Genomic DNA, 20,758 nt, shown 5'->3' with positions numbered 1-20,758 from the left:
CAGCAAATGCAGACTCCAGCAACACTCCTCACAGTTTAACAATGCTGTCCCATCCCAAACACCCTTTTGCAAGTCATAGCGGGGACTCGACAGTGCCAACACCTCTCCCCTCAGCAGACCCCTGCATTGAGGAAGGCAGTGACACTGCAGTTCTGCCTTTGTCAGGGCATCCTGCTGCCCCTCCACCTGTGCCCCGTTTAGCACAAACTGTCCCTGTGCCCCCACCACGGAGCTCCTCTGGTTTTGTTACCCGTGGGGAGCAGGTGGCCTCTGCAAGCTTAGTTCAGCTGAACAGAAAGCCTGACTCTTCCAGAAATCCTTCCCAGGCTGCGCCAGCTTCCAGTGCAGAGCTTCTCTGTAGATCTGCTAAGGTGGAGGCACAGCACTTAGGGTATGATGTGGCAAAAGAGACTGAGAAGGAGCAGAGAACTGACCCCAAAATCTCAAGTGTACCCATTTCAAATGCTTTGAAGGGTCAGATACCCAAAGAGCTGCATCAGCAGGGAGCACTCAGGGATGGCTCAGCTCTTTCCTCCCAGGGCAGAAGTGTGGAAACAGCTTTAGATGAGCTGTGGGCCCTGGAGCTGCCTGCACACGTGCCAGAGGTGCATGCAAAAAATGACAATGTTTTGGATTCTGTTAATGAACCTCCTGTGGTTGCCCTGGATCGGTGGGATGTCTTCCCAGACACTAAAAACCAGTTGGGCTTTGTAGTGGAGCAAGGACAGGAGCTAAAAGCTGAAGTGCCACATGAAACCAAGGTACACCACTGTCCTGATCTGGGCAAGAAAAGGCAGGGCAGAGACAGAACTCTTAGGAAGGCAGGTACTGCTAACATGAACAAGGCCAGAGGAGACCAGGAAAATGAGCAGTTCAGAAGCTCTGCCGTCACTCCGGAATCTCCTGAAAACTTTGGGAAGGCTGAATGGGATCTGCCATGTGTCTCCAAACCACCCATTGAGAGGATTTCTGCATCAGGCCAGGCAGGCATTGAGTGAATGTAGAAGTAGGGCGAGTCCTAGTCAGGACTGTTCTGTCAGCACACTAACGGTGTGTGAGTGCAATGAGTGTGCCCGGGCTCACCCCACTAACAGCATGAGCTCTGACATTGTCACTGACAGCTGCATGTCACGGGGCTTCACAACCCCTGCCTTTATCTCTTGGTGTCTCCTGCATGCGGTTCAGCAGTACAGAACATGGCTGCTTGTAGGGACTGCTTTGTGAAATGGACTTTTATTCCCTGACTGGGGTAAGGTGCAGTCCACAGAGACCTCCAAAAAGCTGAAAGGGCTGTTTCATGCTGCTGATTAGGATGGCAGCTCCTCTGCTCTGCTTACCTTTTTAGGTCTCATTACTGAAGCTGTTAGTGTTCCTTTCCGTGCTGGAAGTACACTTTGTGTACCAGACATCTCTGACCAAGAGCCCTGTGCCTGTCAAAGGCAAACTCGGAGAGGCAGCTCTGTGCCCTTGTGATGCTGAGGTTTCTGTAATGCTCAGTGGAGTGCTCATGCTGCACCTCCTATCTTGGCCTCCCGCTGGTTAATCTTTCCCTTCCTTTTCTAGACAGTTATTTTTGGCTGCTGTGATTATCCTTACAGGGTTTTTCCTTGCACTGAGTCACTGTTCTGGGCTGTGCCAAGAGGAATTTTGGCATTGTGGAATAAATGCCATCACTCTTCCTGCTCACAATTGTCACTAATGTCTTTGAGTTTGTGCTGTTGCATCTTGGGGCTTGCTCTGACATTGCTCTTCTCTCCTGATATTATTGCCTTTGTCATTTAGATTAAATCTTTAATCAAGAGGACAAAAGATACTTCGAATGTGCATCCAATGTCTCGGGACCTCTCTCCAAGGCGTAAACTAGGTCCTGCCATATTCCACAAGACTGAGTCCCAAGATCGCTTGGTTGAGGAGCTTCAGGACAGACTGGGCATCGATAACCAACAGGAGCAGGAGGAATGGCAAAGCCAGGATGCCTGGCTGACAGAGGGGGTCATTGTCACTGCCAGGCCCCGGGGGGAAGAGCAGAGTGGTGAACAGCAAGTAGAGAAGGTAGAAAGCAGGGTCACACACACAGGAAAATTCCAGCATGTCCCTCTGTCTAGATAGCATTGTGTGGAGGTGCAGATTGAGTTTCTGAGCATCCTAAACAACACAAAATGAAGAACTGACTCTTTCTGTTCACCCTTGTCTGGCCTGAGAGGGAAAGCAGCACAGGATTCTGGATGTTTAAGAACTGGAGTGGGATCTGAGGGAGCTGCTGATGGTATCTGTTGATGCAGTCTGTGGGGATTATTTTTAAAACCTCACGAGGAAGCCTTACATGTAGGCTTTGTTTTGTCCAGTGCTGTACCTGTGCAGGGCTTTCTGGGGATGAATAAGATGGTACTCTTCCTTAAGCTAGAGTGAGCAGCACCTTTTCCAGTTCCCTTCTCTTTCTTGCTGCTTTTTCCTCTTAGATAAACATACTGGTAGCAGCCAGCCTTCCTGTTAAAAGGAAGTGCTTGTTGGTTCCTCTTTGGATTTATTCACCTTTCTTCTTCCTCCATGTCTTTCTAGGTGGTTTTTCCTCCAGAATCCCCGCTCCTCCCCAGGAGGACGATCTCTGTTCCAGCCTCTTCCCAGCTCCAGCCTTCCAAAGAAGCTGCAAAGATAGTCCCTGCTAGTGCTGCTCCTTCTCCTGCCTCTGGCCCTGCATCTCTTCTCTCACTCCCACCTCAGCCTTCCCATGTATCATCTACCCCAGCTCCTAGTCCAGTCTCTTCCTCTTCCTTCAGCTTGGCTCCTCAGCGTCTCTTCCAGTGGGAAGCTTCTGATAATGATTATCATGAGGTTTCTGTTGTGGACACCCCTCCTAATGAAGATCCCAAACATTCCTGTTGTCCCCAGACCTGGACCCCTAGCACCAAGGCAGTTGTCTCTGTTGGCTGTCAGACTGAAGACGAAGCTTTCTTCCCAGAAATGCAGGCAGGCTTCTCTGTTCTGGTTTGTGTTTTTAGCAGTATTTTCCAATCCAGCTACTGCTTGTAATTTGACAGCTCAATAGATACAGTCAGTGTTCAGGTAAAGGCTGGTATGAACTGCTGGGTGGGAGAGAGGACTCATGGACAATAATCCCAGCTGTAGCACTGCACAGTACATGTCTGTGCAGTAACTTGCTGAGATACATGGGTCCTGTGTGTCCTGGCAGTCACTTTGTGCAGCAGAGACTCTTATTTCCCTCTGAGATTACAAAGGTAACTCTGAAACACAGCCTGCAGCTCTCTCTGCTGCAATCTCTGTTAAATGGGGTGAGTAGAAGATGGCAGAACATGCATACTTGAAGGAGCAGCTCAGCAATCCTTCCTGTGATTGCCCTTTTAGACAGGTGTCCACTGTATGAGTGGATTGGGGGAGGAGATGGCATGGTCAGGACCTGGGTTCTGCATCTTCTGCCAGGGAGGGGCTGTAGCTCCAGGGTGGTGGGGAGTCTTGACGTGTATGTGCAGTGCAGTGTTAGTGCAGGCAGCTCTCAGGCAGTGAGCAAGGAAACACCTCTGCATCTTGACCTGTTGTACTTTCCAGGTGACCTCTGCTCCTCCCCTCATCCGCAGTGCCAGTCTGTTGGCTGCTCCTGCACCCCAGGGCCCCACAGCCTCTGACAAGGCAGGATCCCCTTTCTGTTTCCTCAGCATGCTGTGTGCTCTTCTGGTTGATGAGTGTGCTGGGATCTGCTCCTGGAGCTCCCAGCACAATTAGTGTGGATAATATCCTGTATTGCATGGTTTGCTACTCACAGAGCCCCTTTCTGAACTTAAGTGACGGCAAATCTCATGGGTGAAGGGTGGGAATTTGAAGGGCCTTTGCATGATCAGTTTATGAGGATGGTGTGCTGAGCATGCATTATGTACAGGTGGAAACAAACCTCTTTCAGGTGGGGGCTCATTTGTGAGCTCTCAAGAGGGCTGGATGGCCAGCCCAGCTAGAAATGGAGGTGTGCACAGGTATTTGTGTCTGCTCTGGGGTCAGCTGTGACTGGCACAAGTGTGTGGTCTGTGCAGGGCACTATAAGGGTGAAGTGCTCTGTTGGTACATGTTGAATTCATCTCATCCACTTTCTCGCTGGTGTTTATCACTTGTGTGTGGTACCTGCGCCTGCCCTGCGTGGCCATAACCCCTGGCTAGAGCAAGAGAAGCTGTGATTCTTTCCACACAGCGCAGCCCTTTTCCTCCTGCTGCACCATGCAGGAAGCCTGGGCTTTATCCTGGGGCTCTGGGCAGGCTTTGTCTCCAAAGCCCTGTCATCTCCCTCTGTCAGAGTATCCTTGCAGCTATGTGTGTGCTTTGGAGACAGTCACTGTAACAGTTTTTGGTAGTAAATGTGTGTTGTGTAGTGAAGGGTTTTAGGCTGAGGATGCTGGGGTGTGATGGGGCTGCTCTGTGCTGCTGGACTAGGAGAGGTTGCAGGTTATGGGAGGAGAGGAGGGGAAGAGCTGTGTGTTAGGATCCATTGGGAGCCACGCTGCATGTGAGGCAAGGCTGGGGAGTGCGTGGATGTGTGTTTAAAAGCAGCTAAATTCATGGATGTCATGAGAATGTTTATACAAATGAGCAGAAACCAGGATTTGTCATTGAGTAAACTGGTCAACTGCAAGGACAAGCAGCTGCAGGATAGAGCTCCTTGGCAGGGTCTGCCAAGGCTTGGAGCACTTCAGCATGTCCCTGCTCCTTTGGCTATGCTGGCAGCAGGCTGGTGGGTTGTTCATGGATTTTGTCTGTTTTAATTTACTCCCTTAGTAAAAGAAAACGTGCTCTAAACTCAACTTCTTTGTGTGTCTCTAAACCTGACAGTAGCTATGGCAGTGCAAAGTCAGCTAAAATAATCTTTGTTTCCTTGCTGGGGTTTGTCTGCAAAGGGGGCTGTGGTGGCCAAGGAGAACATATGCTTTGTTTATAAGTTACAAACCTCAGTAAAACATTTCTCCTCTCCTTCGGGAAGCCTTTCCAAGCCGTGTGTGCTGTGGTGGTGTGAGTTTCAGAAACGGTCTCTGAGACAAGTATCCAAATCCCCTTCCCCCACCGGTGCATTTCCAACTACAATACACGTGGCAGCCCTGTCTGCTGGGGATGCACTGCCCTCTCTGTAGGTAAACAGCAGCCAGCTGGGAGGGAATGACTTCCTGCTCCCAGTTGCTTAGCTCAGGCACAGGGTGAGAACCACCTGAGAGTGAGAGAGAGACTTGGCAAACAGATGTGCAGAAGGTGGTGCAAAGGGAGAAGATTTTCTAGCTGAAAGGGAGGTGAGATGAGGGAGAGAAGAGCATCTCTATCAGAGAGGAGAGACAACTGAGAGCAAGAGCATAGGAATGGAGAGAGGTCAAGAAGGGGCCCTCTGGATGGCGTCTGCTTTGTCAGCTGGCCAGGAACTGATGAGGTAAAGGGAGATTTTTGGCAGAGGCTTAGAGAGCACTGTACTGAGTGCCTGGGATGTGCTGGTGACTTCTGCTGCATGTGCAGTGAAAGAAAATCAAATCCTCAGTTCACAGCTCGGCTGTTACATACCTCAGTTCTCTGTATGGGCAGAATACATGTGTGTACTTGATGCTGGCTCTCATCAGCTTCTCCAGAGAGCGTAGGTGACTCCTGTCTGTCTCTGCAGAGGAGTCACTGGCAGCAACAGCAGGCATTTATCTGATAAGCGTGGCAGCATTCACCTTACAGTATTTGTTCTCTCTTACCTGCAGTTCATGGCACAGGGAAAAGCCGGGAGCAGCTCCCCTCCATCCACAGCCTCCAAGCCTGGCAGTCAGCTGGATACCATGCTGGGAAGTCTTCAGTCTGACCTGAACAAACTGGGTGTAGCTACGGTTGCCAAAGGTGTCTGTGGAGCCTGCAAGAAGCCTATTGCTGGGCAGGTGAGTTGAAGGTGCTGCCTCATTGCTGAACCTTGGGCTGCAGCTGGGAGTAGTGGGGAGGGCTGTTTCGTGAGGCTGGAGAGACTGGAGATGCTGGAGAAACTGAAGTACTCTATTTATCCACTGGCTAGGTACGCTGTAAGCTCCTCCAGTGACCTCTACCCTGCCCCTGAGGGACTGCCCTCTCCTGAGATGATAGGTAATTCAGTTTTCATGCTACCCCAGTCCAGGGCTCACTTGAGTAGTAGAACTTGTCATTCTTGCTGACCTCCAGCTGGTATCTTGTCATGTGGTCTAGTGGAGGAAGAGATAGAGTTGTTCTCCATAATCTGTCTTCCCAACAGGTCGTCACAGCCATGGGGAAAACCTGGCACCCCGAGCACTTCGTCTGCACCCACTGCCAGGAGGAGATCGGGTCCCGGAACTTCTTTGAGCGGGATGGGCAGCCCTACTGCGAGAAGGACTATCACAACCTCTTCTCTCCTCGCTGCTACTACTGCAACGGGCCCATCCTTGATGTGAGTTCCTGGGGGGAGTCACGGTGCTGGCAAGTTGCTGCAGGCCTAGGTGTTAAAATCCCACTTCACCCATGTATCCTGGGTGGAAGATGTTGTTCAGGGATTTCTGTATTTGTTGTGCCCTTGCTTGGAAAGGAAAACACCTTGGCACAGTCAAATTCTTACACTAGTGAGTGGAGCTGGTCCCTCTTACCTTTGCTGAAGTTCCTTCAGAACCCCACATTGCTGCATCATTCTGGTAATGATTCCTCAGCTTTTGTTGTTGGTAGCCTGTGGTAACAGGCACCAGTGCTGGTCCTGAGGACTGGGTGGGGCCCTGTAAGGGAGGAAGCAGTGCCTAAGATCCTTTTAGGGTAAAAAAAGTTTGCAGTGGTAAAGTCTGAATGAGCCAGAGGCAGGGGCGAATTGACCTTCTCTCTAAAGGACAGTCTATTTTAATGCTTGCTCTTGTCAGCACCAACATTCATGTGTTCTCCCCTCTCTCCACCCCCCTTACTCACCTCTAAGCTGAAGCCATCATTTACATGTCCTGCACTTTGTGTTTTCTTCTGAACAGAAAGTGGTGACAGCTTTGGACAGGACATGGCACCCTGAACACTTTTTCTGTGCTCAGTGTGGAGCTTTCTTTGGACCTGAAGGTATTGCTGGTTTTGGCAAGGGGAAAGCAATCTCCCCTCTGAACTGTGGATGAGGGAGTGAGGCAGAGCTGCTGCTGGGGCACAGCCTGAGGCATTGCAGGGGAACTACTGGAGTTCCAAGGGAGCTGAGCTGTTTATGGGAGAAGGATGGTGCCAGTAATCATGGCTTCTCCCTGGGGAGGAAGAACATGGCTCTGCTGGGATGGGAAGGGAACAGAACAAGGACCAGCTCTAGCTGCTGTGTGTGTTAGCAGGGGGAGGGATGATCCTACCCACACGGGTTACCCTGCGCAGGTTGTGTGGCTGCAGGTGAAGATGGGGAGCTGATCCCTTTGCCTCTCCTCTCCTCTGGCAGGATTTCACGAGAAGGATGGCAAAGCCTATTGCCGCAAGGACTACTTTGATATGTTTGCTCCCAAGTGTGGAGGCTGTGCCCGGGCTATCTTGGAAAACTACATCTCTGCCTTGAACACCCTGTGGCACCCCGAGTGCTTTGTCTGTCGGGTAAGAAACCCAAGGTCTTTTGCTGCTGCTCTATGACCCCTCTTGTTTCCACCCTGAGGCATCTGGTCCCATATCAGGGAAAAGTGTCTGTGGGCTAGTAAAGGGCAGCCAGCCCCACAACATAGGAACATGCCAGCAACCAAACACCTTCTTGTTCTCTGTCTGTTTATATTAAACTTTTGAGTTGCTTTGCTCTTTCTGTTCCCAGCTGCAATTATGGGCTTCTGCAGCAGCTCACAGATAAAGAGAGATATTTTTTGTGACCTTTAAATAATTATAAGCTAAGCTTCTCTCTGAGCACTTGCCTCAGCAATCAGATTTTTGAGGATCTTCCTCCCATGCTTCACCTGACAATGTAAACTAATGAGAGTGACCTTGTTCAGACAAACATGCAAGTCAGTGAAATAGTGGCAGGCTCCATACAGCAGGCATAATAAACAGGAATACTGCAGATTAAATGCTTGGCACTCTTTCAGAGAGCATTGCAAATATTAACTCTTACTGTCCCCCAGAGATGAGCCAAATCAGCCACTGTTTCCTAGAGTGGGAAAGAAGGCAGAAACAAGATCAAGCAGCCAAAACCACAAGCTGCTGATAGCTGTTGTGATGCTCAGAGCAGACGGTCACCTGCCTGTTAGGACTGTCTGTGGCTCCTGCAGTGGTGTGCAGAGTGAGGCAGAAGCTGTGCCTGACTGGGCTAGGGGGACTGTGCCTTCTCATGCAGAGATTGAGACTTTATCAAGCAGCTCTGTTTTTCCTTCCCCCTGCTGCGGCCTGAATTAGTGAGGCTAGCACAGATTTTTTCCAGGCCACAAGATGTCATTCTCTGTTTCTGCAAAAGCAGAGCAAACTTGTCAGCTGTCCTACTGACTGAGGAAAGAGACTTTACTGAAGTACCTGTCAGCATTGGTAAAGTCTTGGACTTGCTGCAGGCAAACTGCATTCTCCTGGTGCTGCAAGTGTTCAGCTGCCCATGGCTCTGCATGCTGTTTGCTGGACACTTGTCCACATGCTGGGAACCAGCTGTGTGATGCCCAGTGCCCCTGGTGAAGAGGACAGCAAAACCAGGGTTCAGGAAACTGGCTCCTCTGGGCCTCGCTGCTGCTATGTTTGGTAGTTCTGGCAGGGTTCTCAACTCTCTTCCGTAGTCTGCTTCCTCAGTTTCCCACTTTTACAAGGACAGGAGTCTCCCCAGTCTGGTGGAGATGGTGGGTGCTTCCGTTGCAAGTTCTGCAGTGAAGTGTCCTCAGCTGCCTGATGCTGAGGGGGAGGAGGGAGCAGCTCTGGACACTTATTAGCACATAGCTGGTGTATCCTCTTCCCTTATCTGTTCAGCATTATTAGCACTATAGAACAAACAGTTTCTCCCAGCAATGACCCACGTGTGGAAATGTTTCAGGCTGGACAACCCTTTGCAGAGTGTACCTGCCTAGTGCCAGCCATTCTGGAGAGTTCACTCATAAAGATTAATTGTGCCTGATTTTCTCAGCTGGAACCAGTCCCGTGCTCATCAGGATTCTGCTGCATGAAAGTCTGTGTTGGTCCTTTCTCCTGCTTGCCCTTGTGGGGAAGCTGGAATGGAAAAAAACAAAAAAACAAAAAGACCACAACAGAGAAAGGTGCTGCAGTGTTTCCCATCTCAGGGCAGGAATGTTCTCTTTTCTCCTGGCTGGACACATCTGGTAGCTCATCCATAGTATTTTGTTTGTTAGAAATGAAGCCAGCTGGGCAAAGGAGCTGGGTCATTCCCGTGCTTGTGTCTGTATCTGTCCATTCCTCTGTATTTTTTTGGAAACCCTTCATGATGGACAGAGTTTGGCTCTGGATAACAGGACAGTGCTGAAAGGTAGCAAGTCACCTGCCCACAGCACAGCTGGGCTGTGCCATAGAGCAGAGGATGCTTGTAGAGCTGCCCCTCCCCACCAGCCCAGCTTCTCATACAACCTGTCCCCTCTGCTTTGTCCTGCTGCAGGAATGTTTCACCCCGTTTGTCAACGGCAGCTTCTTCGAGCACGACGGGCAGCCCTACTGCGAGGTGCATTACCACGAGCGCCGCGGCTCGCTCTGCTCCGGCTGCCAGAAGCCCATCACAGGACGCTGCATCACTGCCATGGGCAAGAAATTCCACCCAGAACACTTTGTCTGTGCCTTCTGCCTCAAGCAGCTCAACAAAGGAACCTTCAAAGAGCAGAACGACAAGCCCTACTGCCAGAACTGCTTCCTCAAGCTCTTCTGTTAGAGGCACCATAGATGGGCGCTAAAGCATCTTTCTGCCACCCCCTTGGCAGTTCTGTCTCTCTGAACATTACTGTGATTTATGAACCTTACCAGGCAGGGGAGGAGGGGGGTGGGGGGTGGGAAGTGCTGCTGTGGACAGGCAGTAGATCCAGCCAGAGATGAGATGGACCATTAAACTGGAAACGCCCTTGCTGTGTCTCAGAAGAGAGAGGCTGAGATCCCTCATTACGGTGCGTGTGTGTCTGTGTGTGTTACTGACAGCTGAGCTTAGCTCGAGGGCTCTAACAGGGAGATCTTCCCAGCCCCCTCCTGGCAGCAGGAGGCTTTGCCAGTACATTTCAGCCTGTGTCAGCTTTCTGAGCAAACGGTGACACTTGCAGACAACACAACCCTCTGCTTTGACACCTCATTCTCAGGCTTTTGCCTGCACCGCGAGGCCACTCTGTGACCTCAGTGCCACCCTGGCTCTGCTCACAGAGTTACGTGGTGTGTGTAACTTGCTGAGACTAGAGCATCAGCATAGGCAGCCAAGACCCCGCAAGGGTCTTTCCAGTTCCATTACACTGTAAGGAGATAATACCACTTACTCTTTCTTTAATTAAGAGGAATCACGATGTTTCTGTGGGGGGTGTTTTGTTTTTTTTTTCCTAGTTTGTTACTCCCTTTCTCAATGCCTTTTCTCAGCACACTGGAGCAGGAGGTGGGGCAAGCCCCAACCATCCCTCAGCACTGTTGTGCTCTCCTGTGGTGATCTGCCGTGCCAGGCAGCTCCGTAGGCACCAGGCCGGCTCAGGGAATCTGCTCCCCTCACCTGCTGCTCCGGGGAGGGAGAAAGAGGCATCACCCCTTCTTGAAACAGGTGCAGAGGGGTTAGAGCAGCCTTTTTCACCCATCCCTGTCACGAGCGAGTGTGACGTGTGTGTGTTTATCTGGCCTGAAACTCTCCCATCTGTCAGGGCCTGAATCTGTCACAAGAGTGGGGAGAAGGAAGGGTTTAAGAAGCCAGGAAAAAAAAAAAGCTAAATTTATATCCTTTCTTTTTCCAGTTTGCTAATGAGACCTATCAACCCCTTGGTGTTTCTGTTTTCTGTGCTCTTGTTAAACATGTTCTACTGAGAGATGCTACAGCAATAACCTTTTCTATTGACTGTTACTGGTGTAACGAGTCCCGGGGGTCAGGTGTGCGTGACCCGCTTGGAGTTTTACTATCAAAGTGAATACTGTATCCTGTCTTTGATAAGAACTGTAGATTTCTACACTGATTTTGAATTCATATCTTATTTACTTTTAATCCTCTTATACAGAAATTGATTTTGAAGTGATTTTAAGAAAGCAACTTTTATATCAAGCTGTGCTGTTCTAGGCAGTGTGCCAGTTGTGCTGGCTTACTGCATGTGTAATCTCAATGCTTTATTAAGCCTAACTAACATTCAATATTTCCTTTTTGTTGCGGGTTGGGAGGGGCTGAAATCTATGGGCAAGGGAACGTGACTTGTATTTTCTTTTTCCCTAGCACAGGCAGGTGAACTGTGAATAGGTTTTTTTTTTCTTCCTCTGGGTCACCTAAAAGTGTAATTTGGGTTTTTATTGTAACCTGTAAACTGCTGTATTTGAATCACCTGCCGTTCTCCCAAAGCCCAGCTTCCAGGATGTTAAAAGTGAGTCTTAATATGATACTATGGGAGAAGGAGCTCAGGTCTTTGCCCTTAGTTTCTCTTCTTCAGCTGCCTGAAACCAGAACAGGGTTAATTGGGGAAGAAACGTCTTGTGACTGAGGAGAAGAAACTGGGAGACAGAGTCTGTTCCTGACTAGCTGTGTGGCTTTGGGCCAGTCACTAAACCTTACCGTGCCTCAGTTTCCCCATCTGTAAAATGGGGGCAGTTTAGCCTGGATTTGTGAGGTTATTGTGAGGCCTAGTTCATGTTTGGTAAAGCACTTTTAGGTCTCTGGCTGGAGGGTGCTATGGAGAAGGAGGTACTGTACTGAAATTCCCAGTGGTGTTCTGTGGTGCCCTGGGAGCGGCATTTGGAATTACTGCTCCAGAGATCTCTGTCACCATTGACGTCCGGTTGTGTTTTGCAGCTCGGCAGGTGCATTACAGGGGTCCAGGGGTGGCTGTGGCAGAAACCAGCCCTGAAAGCCACGGGTGACTGTCCCCCGTAACCTCATCACGGTGCTGCGCTGCCCTGCTCAGGTCACTGAACCTGTCCCACTGATTTCCCCAACAAACAAACCTCAGTGTGTGGGTATGAGGCCAGAGGGAGCTGTGGGAGCACTGGAGCTGTGTCAGCTGGGCTGAGCACAGCTCTGGGAAATTCTTGAGGCAAGAGTCCTTACGCATTTGCCTTTTCATCTTGCAAGTCTATTGACTTAAAATAGATGTTCCTAAGCTGCCTGTGTTTATCTCACTGGAAAGATCAACTTCCTTGGTGCCACTGAGGGGACGCAGAGCTGTTGTGTGCAAGTGCTGGAAAGGGATGAGATGTTTTTGGCATGGCCACTTTGTGGGACCCCTGCAAACTGTGTAATCCCGTGCCTCAGTTTCCCTATCTGGGGAGTCTTTAACCTACCTCACTGCTAGCTGAGGCTTTGTTAGTGACACTTGTGGCACACCTGGGTGCAGGGTGCTGTGTGGGGTGCGTGGTGCAGAGAGGAGGCTCCTCTGGCCTTAGTGCTGAACCGAGATGATGTCACACTCACCTTCTGCCTTCATCTGGTGTCTGATACGCTGGGATGCCACACCGATGCTACTCTGCCAAATAATGCCTGGTGGTGGCTGCCGCCGCTGTGGGTGTCCAAAATGCCCGTTCGGTCAGTGCAGATGCAGTTTTGGGGTAGCACAGCCGCTGTTGGGGTATGGGGGTGCTCCGGCAGGGTCTGTGTGTGCATCCCTGGGCAAGGCCTTACACATCCCGTCCGGGCTGGGCTGCGGGAAGCTCCGCTGGGTCGACAATTATTTGATTCTTTCCTCCCTTGTAAACTTCTAACTCAGCTTTTTTTTTTTTTTTTCCTCCTCCATTTAAAATTCTTGCAGTTACGCCAATAAAATTTGTACCATTACAGTCACGCCTGTGTCGCGGTTGTTTCCCGCCCCCGAGTTTATGAGGGGCCGGCCCCAGGCGGGGCCCCCTCAGGGAGGGAGGGAGGGGGGGCAGTGCGCTCCTCCGGCCGCCAGGGGGCGACGCGAGCCCGGCCGCGCGCGCTTCCTCTGCCATTCGCGCCTTCCGCTGACGTCACGCGCGGCCCACGGAGCGGCGGATGATTGACGCGAAGAGCAGCCAATGGGCTGAGGGGAGGCAGCCCCGCGGCGCTCTGCGATTGGTCGTGAGTCGCGGTATAAAAGGAGACGGGTCCGCCCTGCGGCCCTTCTTTCCCGGAGCCCTCGTGGAGGTGCGGGCGCGGCGCGGCCGCTCCGGGGCCCGGGCGGGGCTGGGTGGCCACGCCGAGGGGAGCGGAGCCGGGACCAGGAGCGGGGTCCTGGGCCGTGGCCGGACTGTGGGGTTGGGAGCGGAGGGAAGGGGAGGGAAGGGTGGGGAAGCCACCTGAGCGGCTCTTCTTCCTGGCAGGTCCCAGCTCGTCTTTAAACCCACCGGGCGATCCTTGGAGCACCGCCGAGATGCCCAGGGAAGACAGGGCTACGTGGAAGTCCAATTATTTTATGAAAATCATCGTGAGTGTCGACTCGAAGCTCTCGTGGGGTGCTGCCGGGGCAGGCTTGGAGCAGCGGGAGCCAGGCGGGCCGGGCTGTGGGGGCTTTTAAGCGAGATAAGTGAGTGCTGTGGGGTGTCTGAACGAGTTCTTGGTATTAGAAAGAGATGTGAGATAGTCCAGATCGAGCCTCCTGAGAATTCGCCGTGGCGTTTGCAGACTTGTTCAGGGATGCGACTCGATGGCTGAGTGAAAGATACAGCCTATGGCACACCCAGCCTCACTTAAAACTCATCACTCTCAAACTTACGACAAACTTTTTTTACGTTTTAATGTATTGAGGTTTTAATTTGCTTTGTGCACTGCTCCGAATTTCTTTGTATAGTTACAGTGTTTCTTTTGCTGCAGCAACTCCTGGATGATTACCCAAAATGTTTCATTGTGGGAGCAGACAATGTGGGATCCAAGCAGATGCAGCAGATCCGCATGTCCCTGCGTGGAAAAGCCGTTGTGCTGATGGGGAAGAACACAATGATGCGCAAAGCTATTCGTGGGCATCTGGAGAATAACCCTGCACTAGAAAAGTGGGTAATGCTGCCTGAGGGCACTTCTGGGTCCTCTGTCTTGGGGGAGGAGAGGTTGTCTAAGGAGTAAAACTGAAGGCTGTCATCTTCCCTTCAGGCTGCTGCCTCATATCCGTGGGAATGTAGGCTTTGTCTTCACGAAGGAGGATCTGACTGAGATCCGGGACATGCTGCTGGCTAACAAGGTAAGGGAGATCAGCCCTCGCTGTGTGTTTTGGCTGAGATGGAATGCAAAATGAAACAGTCTGCACAGTGGACACCTGCTTAGTAGGAGTCCTCAAGGATTGGGAATTGGCCCCTGCAGTCTTAGCCGAACTGCTTAAGTTCAGCTGCCTCACCTGTGTGTGCCTGGGTGCTGTCTGTCCTGGAGGAGCATGTCAGGGGTAGGTGATCCCACAAGATCTGAGGTGAGCATTCTTGCAGCTTCTTGTCTCTCTCCCTCTCAGGTGCCAGCTGCTGCCCGTGCCGGTGCAATTGCTCCTTGTGATGTGACTGTGCCAGCCCAGAACACGGGCCTCGGACCCGAGAAGACCTCCTTTTTCCAGGCCTTGGGCATCACCACGAAGATTTCCAGAGGGACTATTGAAATCCTGGTCAGTGAGCTGCAGTTGTTCGAGCTGTTCCTGGGCTGGGAGGCCTTGATTGTTGCAGCTGAGGGAGCTGTGAAGGCCAAAGCTCTCCTTACTGCCAAGACACTGTATGAGCAGTGTGATTATTGCACTTTGGGATCTGGAAGGAGGGTGTCTAGCTTGGCTTCAGTGTGTGGCATGAGGGAATTGAAGTTCTCCATCAAATTTCCAGGGGCAGTCTCTGTCAGAGGAACATGCAGGTGAAAAACCTGTAGGTAATGCAGGAAAGGTGCTGCCTTTCTCCTGGCCGACATGAACTTGTTTATGGGGTTTGGGGCTTTCTCTGCTTGTGGAACTGAACGTGGAGCATGTTGGTTGTGCTCATTTGTCCCTCCAGTTCCACTGTCTGCATTTGTGTCCCACTGCTTTGACGTGCTGGAATTTCTTGGTGTGTATTCACTCCTTTTCCCTCATCTCCTCAGAGCGATGTGCAGCTTATCAAGACTGGAGACAAAGTGGGTGCCAGTGAAGCCACCCTGCTCAACATGCTGAACATCTCCCCGTTCTCCTTCGGGTTGGTGATCCAGCAGGTCTTTGACAATGGCAGCATTTACAACCCTGAAGTGCTGGACATCACCGAGGAGACCTTGCACAAACGCTTCCTGGAGGTGAGTGCCACAGCCCTGTCTCGTGTTCTGCCTTGCTGCTCTGGGAGCCAGCACTGCCCCAGAACAAAGTGTCCTGTCTGGTATTTTCCATGAGATCCTGCAGAGCCAGGAGCTCTCCCTGCTTCCCTAGAGAAACTGTGTGCCAGGGACTACCTTCCTCTAGGATTCTTCCTCTGAAGCTGCTTCAGAAATCATTTAAGGCCAGTTAAAACCACAGAATATCCTGAGTTGGAAGGGCCTCACAAGGATCATCAGGTCCAACTCCTGGCCCTGCACAGGACACCCAGCAATCCTACCCTGTGTGTGAGAATGTTGTCCAAATGCTTCTTGAGATCTGGCAGCCTTGGGGCCATGACCATTCCCTGGGGAGCCTGGTCAATGCCCGACCACCCTCTGGGGGAAGAACGTTTATTCCACTTAAAACTCCCTAACCTTATTATTCCACTTAAAACTCTCCTGACACAGCTTCATGCTTTTCTCTTGGGTCCTTTCACTGGCCACCAAAGAGCAGAGATCAGTGACATTTAAATCTTGATGTCTTGATTTCACTGGAGCTTTTACTTGTGTGCATTGCATGCTTTCCCTTGTGCTGGCAGTGTAGAAGTTGTCATCTGGCCATCTGCTGTGATTTCTGCTCCAGGTTATTTCTCAGAGCACAGGAACACGAGTCTGTCTCTTTGCAGGGTGTTCGTAATGTTGCCAGCATCTGTCTGCAGATTGGGTACCCGACCATCGCATCTGTGCCCCACTCCATCATCAATGGGTACAAGCGTGTCCTGGCCGTGGCTGTGGAGACTGACTACACCTTCCCGCTGGCTGAAAAGGTAATGGCTGGCTCCGGGCTCTGCACAGAGGGGTGTTAGAAGTGCAGCCAGGCACATTCACAGCGTGTCCTCTGGTTTGAGAGGACTGGGACACGCCTGTGTGCGGGATGTGTCTGGAGAAGGAGCACTTGCTCCCAAATGCTGTGTACAAATGGCAGGAGAAAGCTGGTTTACCTGGTGTTCCTTCTTTGGGCTGTTACACTCAGCATAGCTGAAACGTCTTTGGTTCTTCATATCTGCTAGCAATAAGGGGACCTGTTCGGATTCTGGCAACTTCTAAGTGCTGCCTTTATAGTGAACCTTTGCCTGACATTGCAAAGGTTCAGTCCTGCAAAATGTTTTGTTCCCTGTGAGTTTACACTTTTCCCCCCACTTTTGCAGGTGAAGGCCTTCCTGGCAGACCCCTCAGCTTTTGTGGCAGCCATGCCTGTGGTAGCTGAGGCAGCTGCACCTGCTGCTGCCGCTGCTGCTGCTCCGGCGAAGGAGGCGGCGAAGGAGGAGTCGGAGGAGTCTGACGAGGACATGGGATTTGGTCTCTTTGACTAAGAGCAACCACCTTCTGCCTCTGTCAGGGTCGGCCTGATGGGAGAAATAAAAAACTATTTTACACCTTCACGTGTGCCTGCATCGATGGTGTAGTCTCCATATCAGCTGGGGTTTGGGAAAGGTGTAACCCGAGGGGCCCTGCGCTCCAGGGCTATGGTTGTTCTTGGGCCGGGGTAGGGGAGCGGTTGTGCCCCGGCCCCGGGCGCTGCAGGGGAGCGATTGTTCTCGGGGCCGCAGCGCAGCTCTCCCCGGCCGGGCCGAGCACAGGCCTTGCCCGCAGCCGATCTGGGCGGTGCAGCCGCGGCCCGTCCGTCCCGTTCCGTTTCCCGGCGGGGCCGGAGCTCCCGGGACAGGGCAGCGCCCATCGCCGCGGCGCCGGGCCCGCCCCGGAAGCCGCTACCGGTTCCGGGGTCGCGGCGGAGCGATGGCGGCCGACACGCAGGTGAGTGCGGCACGGGCTGCGCAGGGTCCGGCCCGGGCAGGGGACACTGGCGGGGGCTGCGCTGGGGCCGCGCCTCGCCCCGCTGCCGCCCCGCTGCGCCCTCGGCCCGGCTGCGGCGCCCGGCCCGCGCCCGAAGCCGCCCGGGGACGTGGCAGCCGGGGCGGGCCCCGCTGAGCCGCCCGCACCGCGCCGTGCCCGGCCCGCGGGAAGGGAACCCGGGCGGAGCGGGGGGCGGCGGCCCCGGCCCCATCGAGGCCCGGCATGAGCCGTGTCCCGCTCGGCTGCGGCGCCGTGTGCGGCTGCTTCCGGTTCGACCGCCCGGCCGCGGGGTGGCCGCTGCCTGTGCCCGGGCTGCCTGGGACCGGCAGCCGGAGGGGCTCCATCCGGAGAGGCTTGGGAGGTTCCCGGAGCAAATTCCAGTCTGCTCAGCACCAGGTCCTTACTTGTACAAATACTGCCTTTGTCCTCTGTACTTGTTTGCAGAAGCATTGCTGGTACGTTGGCTGTGTAATGTGTAAAACATCCTAAAAAATAAAAAGCAAACTGGTGAAGCCTGTCCCAGTGGCTTTTCTGTGGAGACTCGGTGGGTAGTCGAGGTTTTGCAGTTTGTGTAAGTCACTGAGATGCTGGTGAGATCCTGTGGTGTTATACATATTTTATATTTGTAATTTTTTGACTTAGGATAATCTTAACACGTTTTTCATGTCAGCACATCTCCCTGCTTGTCATTAAGCAGCATGAGTAAGTGCAGCTTGGTTTGAATTTGCATATGAGGAACTCATGTAATTGAAAGCTTTGACAAAAAGCAGCTCCATAACAGCAGCTGGTTCTTTTGGTTCTGGTGTTGGTGACATTTTGGTCATCCTTTGCAGCTCAACCCAGCCTTACTGCTCAGAGGTGCAGCACTGCTTCCAGCCAGTTTTTAAGGGGACTTGTGGGTGTGAAATGGTCACAGTCTTAGGGAGGTGTGGATGGACTTTAAAGGCCGGGAAGCCACTGTGCAGGATTAGCCTTCCAGCATGTCAGCAAAAAGCTTCACTGAAAGCAGCTTTGAAGAGTTCTTTGAAAAATAGGGAAAGGGAAAAAAAGGGAAGGAACAGTTTTCAATGAGTTTCTAAAGATGCGGTCATTTGCTGCCTTTCGGAGAGATGATATAAAGTTGCTCAGTTCAAGAACTGAATTTCAAAAGCCTTTCCTGGAGAGCTGTGCTTTGGTTTATGTAAATGCAGAAAACCTGGGTGTGTAGGTCTCCCTGGGTTGTCTGCAGTTCGAGTGGCCCTTCAGGACTACCTGGACATCAAGAGATGACATACAGGGAGTTGAATTCTGGAAGTTACTCTTTTTTGCTTTGAAAGGTCCTGTACTCCAGATCAGGTGTCCTAGCTCTTCCTCTGTGTTACTTTTAGAGAGGTCAGTGTCTCTTACAGAGCACGAGAGCACAGATAACTGCAGAGCAGTTGTCCCTCAGCCCTGGGGAAGGAGTTGCACAGTCTGTGAAACATGGTGACCCTGCCTTGGTGGATGAGGTGGTGGATGCTCACATTTGGGCACTAAGAGGTCATGTGGCAGCAAGTGACATGTTCTGCTTGCCCTGGTTTGTGTTCTGTGGGTTGATATCAAAGGCAGTCTGATGTTTTTTTCTGCTTTGTGGTTTTAGATCTCTGACACACTGAAGCGGTTTGCAGTGAAAGTAACTACAGCCAGTGTGAAGGAGCGGAGAGAGATCCTCAGTGAGCTGGGAAAATGCATTTCTGGGAAAGGTAAAAGCTTGGGAGCACTGTTCTGCATACCTTGGTGGAAGAGAACGTTAAAATGTTTTGTTTCAAAAGGCAGTGTGAAGAGTATTTGTTTGAGGGAAGAGGCTGTCAGTGTTTTGAGCCAGTGCTTCCATCACAGGTTTAATTCCAAGTCTGAGGCTTGTGGGTAGCACAGAACCCCAGCTTTTGGCACATTTGCTTTTCCCAGTCAATAGTTGGAACATTGTGTATGTTAGTTCTTCATTAGTGAATCAGCTGAGTTTCTTTTCAGACTCTTGGCTTGTTGTTTTAGTACTCATGGAATATTTGGATACACACATGTATAGAGATGATGAGTGTGGAAGATTACAGATGGTCTTAATACAACAGCTGAAGCAATTTTTTTAACCTTATTTCTCTCATTTTCTGAAGATGACTGTGTTTCACAGGTTCCAGTTTTACCATTATTTTTAAAAATATGCATAAAATGAATAAAAATAGCAAACTTTCACTGTGATTCTTGCAAGCAACTTTGTAGATGCAAGTAGTTTAGTGATGTCAGTCATGAAGTGAATCGTGTTTGTGTTAAAAATTAAGAGCTTGGTGATTTAAGAAGTATTTTGGAATACATTGTTACAGATCTCCCAGAAGGTGCAGTGAAAGGCCTTTGCAAACTCTTCTGCCTTACTCTGCATCGATACCGGTGAGTAAATGGATATGGAAAGGTTGTATTATGTAATCTATCAGTATTTAGTAGTTGAATTGGTCTGGAGCATCTGGAAATGTTAGCATGCAGTGTCACAGAGATGTATATGACACTGAAGAATGTTATCTTGTAATTACATTCTCAGGGGAGGATTGACATTAAAAAGTTTTACACTATTTGCCTTGCACTTCGCCTTTAATTTTGAAATTAAAACTTTAATCCTGTGGTTCAGTTTGCAAGAATGAACACCCATGTCCTTGTGATGCAAGACTAAGTCTTTTATAAAAGATGGCTTTTAGACAATTTTAGGTGGGATTAAATCATGATCTGTTGTAGAGGAGCTGTTCAAACCCCATTTTCTTCTACAATCTGCTGGAGGGCCTCCACATAACTGCTGTCACTTGAGGAAGGGAATGGAGGTTTGTGACAGAAACTTCTCCACTTTGCAGGACAGCAAGGATAAAAGTTACTGGCTTGACTGGTGCAATGAGAAAGCAGAGCCCTCACGTGGTGCAGGGGTGGTAGGGGTGCAGTGTGGCAGGTTGGGGATGTTCATGGCCCGTGTTTGTCGCAGGGATGCGGCGTCCCGCAGAGCCCTGCAGTTGGCCCTTCAGCAGCTCGCAGAATCCCAGCCCGAGGCCACGGCAAAGAACCTGCTGCACTCACTTCAGTCCTCAGGGATTGGTGGCAAGGCTGGGGTGCCCAGGTGAGGCTTTGTGTGGAAGCAGTTCTGAGTTGCTGGTAGTTCCTCCTGTTCAGAATGAGCCTTCTGCTGCTTCTGGGCAGAGGTGTCAAAAGCCTTTAGAGACAAAGCTGTTAACACTGTTCAGATATTCCTGTCTTACCTCTTCCATGTCACTGTGGAAAGCAGAGGGAACATCCTGGTAAAACTGCTGGTGGATTGAGGCTGAGTTATGGTTTAGCCTTTGTTAAGCATCAGGTCTGGGGAGATGAGGAATAAACTCTTACAAGAAACAGTCTCCAAAATTATTAGGAAGGGGAATTTCATCACCTGTCAAATGTTCTGCTGCCTCTTCTGCCATTTGGAAGCTTTGAGTGTCAAACCAGAGCTGAAACAAACACCTTCTGAGGGCTGATTATTTCCTTTAAAAACTAAGGCTTTAGCTGCATTTTTGTGTGATAAAATTGCCTGTCAGTCAGGTGCTGTTCTAACTTGGGAAAATGGGTCTGTAGTGGTCTAGTAGGTGTAAGTTATGTCCTGGGAAGTGTAGATTTACCTCC

General features: G+C 51.1%; 3 protein-coding genes across 5 annotated transcripts in view; all 3 read left to right on the top strand.

Moving 5' to 3' along the window:
* The window catches only part of PXN (paxillin), a 44,869-nt gene extending 34,967 nt beyond the window's left edge, over positions 1-9,902 (top strand). For both annotated transcript variants that reach the window (XM_063415613.1, XM_063415614.1), the window contains exons 7-11: positions 5,724-5,894; positions 6,239-6,412; positions 6,969-7,050; positions 7,406-7,554; positions 9,527-9,902. In XM_063415613.1, the coding sequence (XP_063271683.1) occupies positions 5,724-5,894; positions 6,239-6,412; positions 6,969-7,050; positions 7,406-7,554; positions 9,527-9,793 (843 nt within the window). In that variant the 3' untranslated portion in view covers positions 9,794-9,902. The remainder of the gene's footprint in view (positions 1-5,723; positions 5,895-6,238; positions 6,413-6,968; positions 7,051-7,405; positions 7,555-9,526) is intronic.
* Positions 9,903-13,136: 3,234 nt separating this feature from the next.
* Positions 13,137-16,701, top strand: RPLP0 (ribosomal protein lateral stalk subunit P0). The gene is made up of 8 exons (XM_063415616.1): positions 13,137-13,183; positions 13,360-13,463; positions 13,850-14,025; positions 14,123-14,210; positions 14,472-14,618; positions 15,077-15,262; positions 15,946-16,086; positions 16,468-16,701. The coding sequence occupies exons 2-8, from the start codon at positions 13,410-13,412 to the stop codon at positions 16,630-16,632; spliced, it is 957 nt and encodes a 318-aa protein (XP_063271686.1). The 5' UTR covers positions 13,137-13,183; positions 13,360-13,409; the 3' UTR covers positions 16,633-16,701.
* A 144-nt stretch (positions 16,702-16,845) lies between these two features.
* GCN1 (GCN1 activator of EIF2AK4) overlaps positions 16,846-20,758 on the top strand; it is a 38,406-nt gene continuing 34,493 nt past the window's right edge. For both annotated transcript variants that reach the window (XM_063415612.1, XM_063415611.1), the window contains exons 1-4: positions 16,846-17,074; positions 18,732-18,834; positions 19,450-19,513; positions 20,091-20,222. In XM_063415612.1, coding sequence (XP_063271682.1) covers positions 17,057-17,074; positions 18,732-18,834; positions 19,450-19,513; positions 20,091-20,222 — 317 coding nt within the window. In that variant the 5' untranslated portion in view covers positions 16,846-17,056. The remainder of the gene's footprint in view (positions 17,075-18,731; positions 18,835-19,449; positions 19,514-20,090; positions 20,223-20,758) is intronic.

Source organism: Prinia subflava, chromosome 19 (assembly GCF_021018805.1).
Source record: "Prinia subflava isolate CZ2003 ecotype Zambia chromosome 19, Cam_Psub_1.2, whole genome shotgun sequence".
Classification (NCBI taxonomy): domain Eukaryota; kingdom Metazoa; phylum Chordata; class Aves; order Passeriformes; family Cisticolidae; genus Prinia; species Prinia subflava.
The sequence above is the reverse complement of the archived record's forward strand: the minus strand, read 5'-3'. Positions and strand labels throughout refer to the sequence as shown.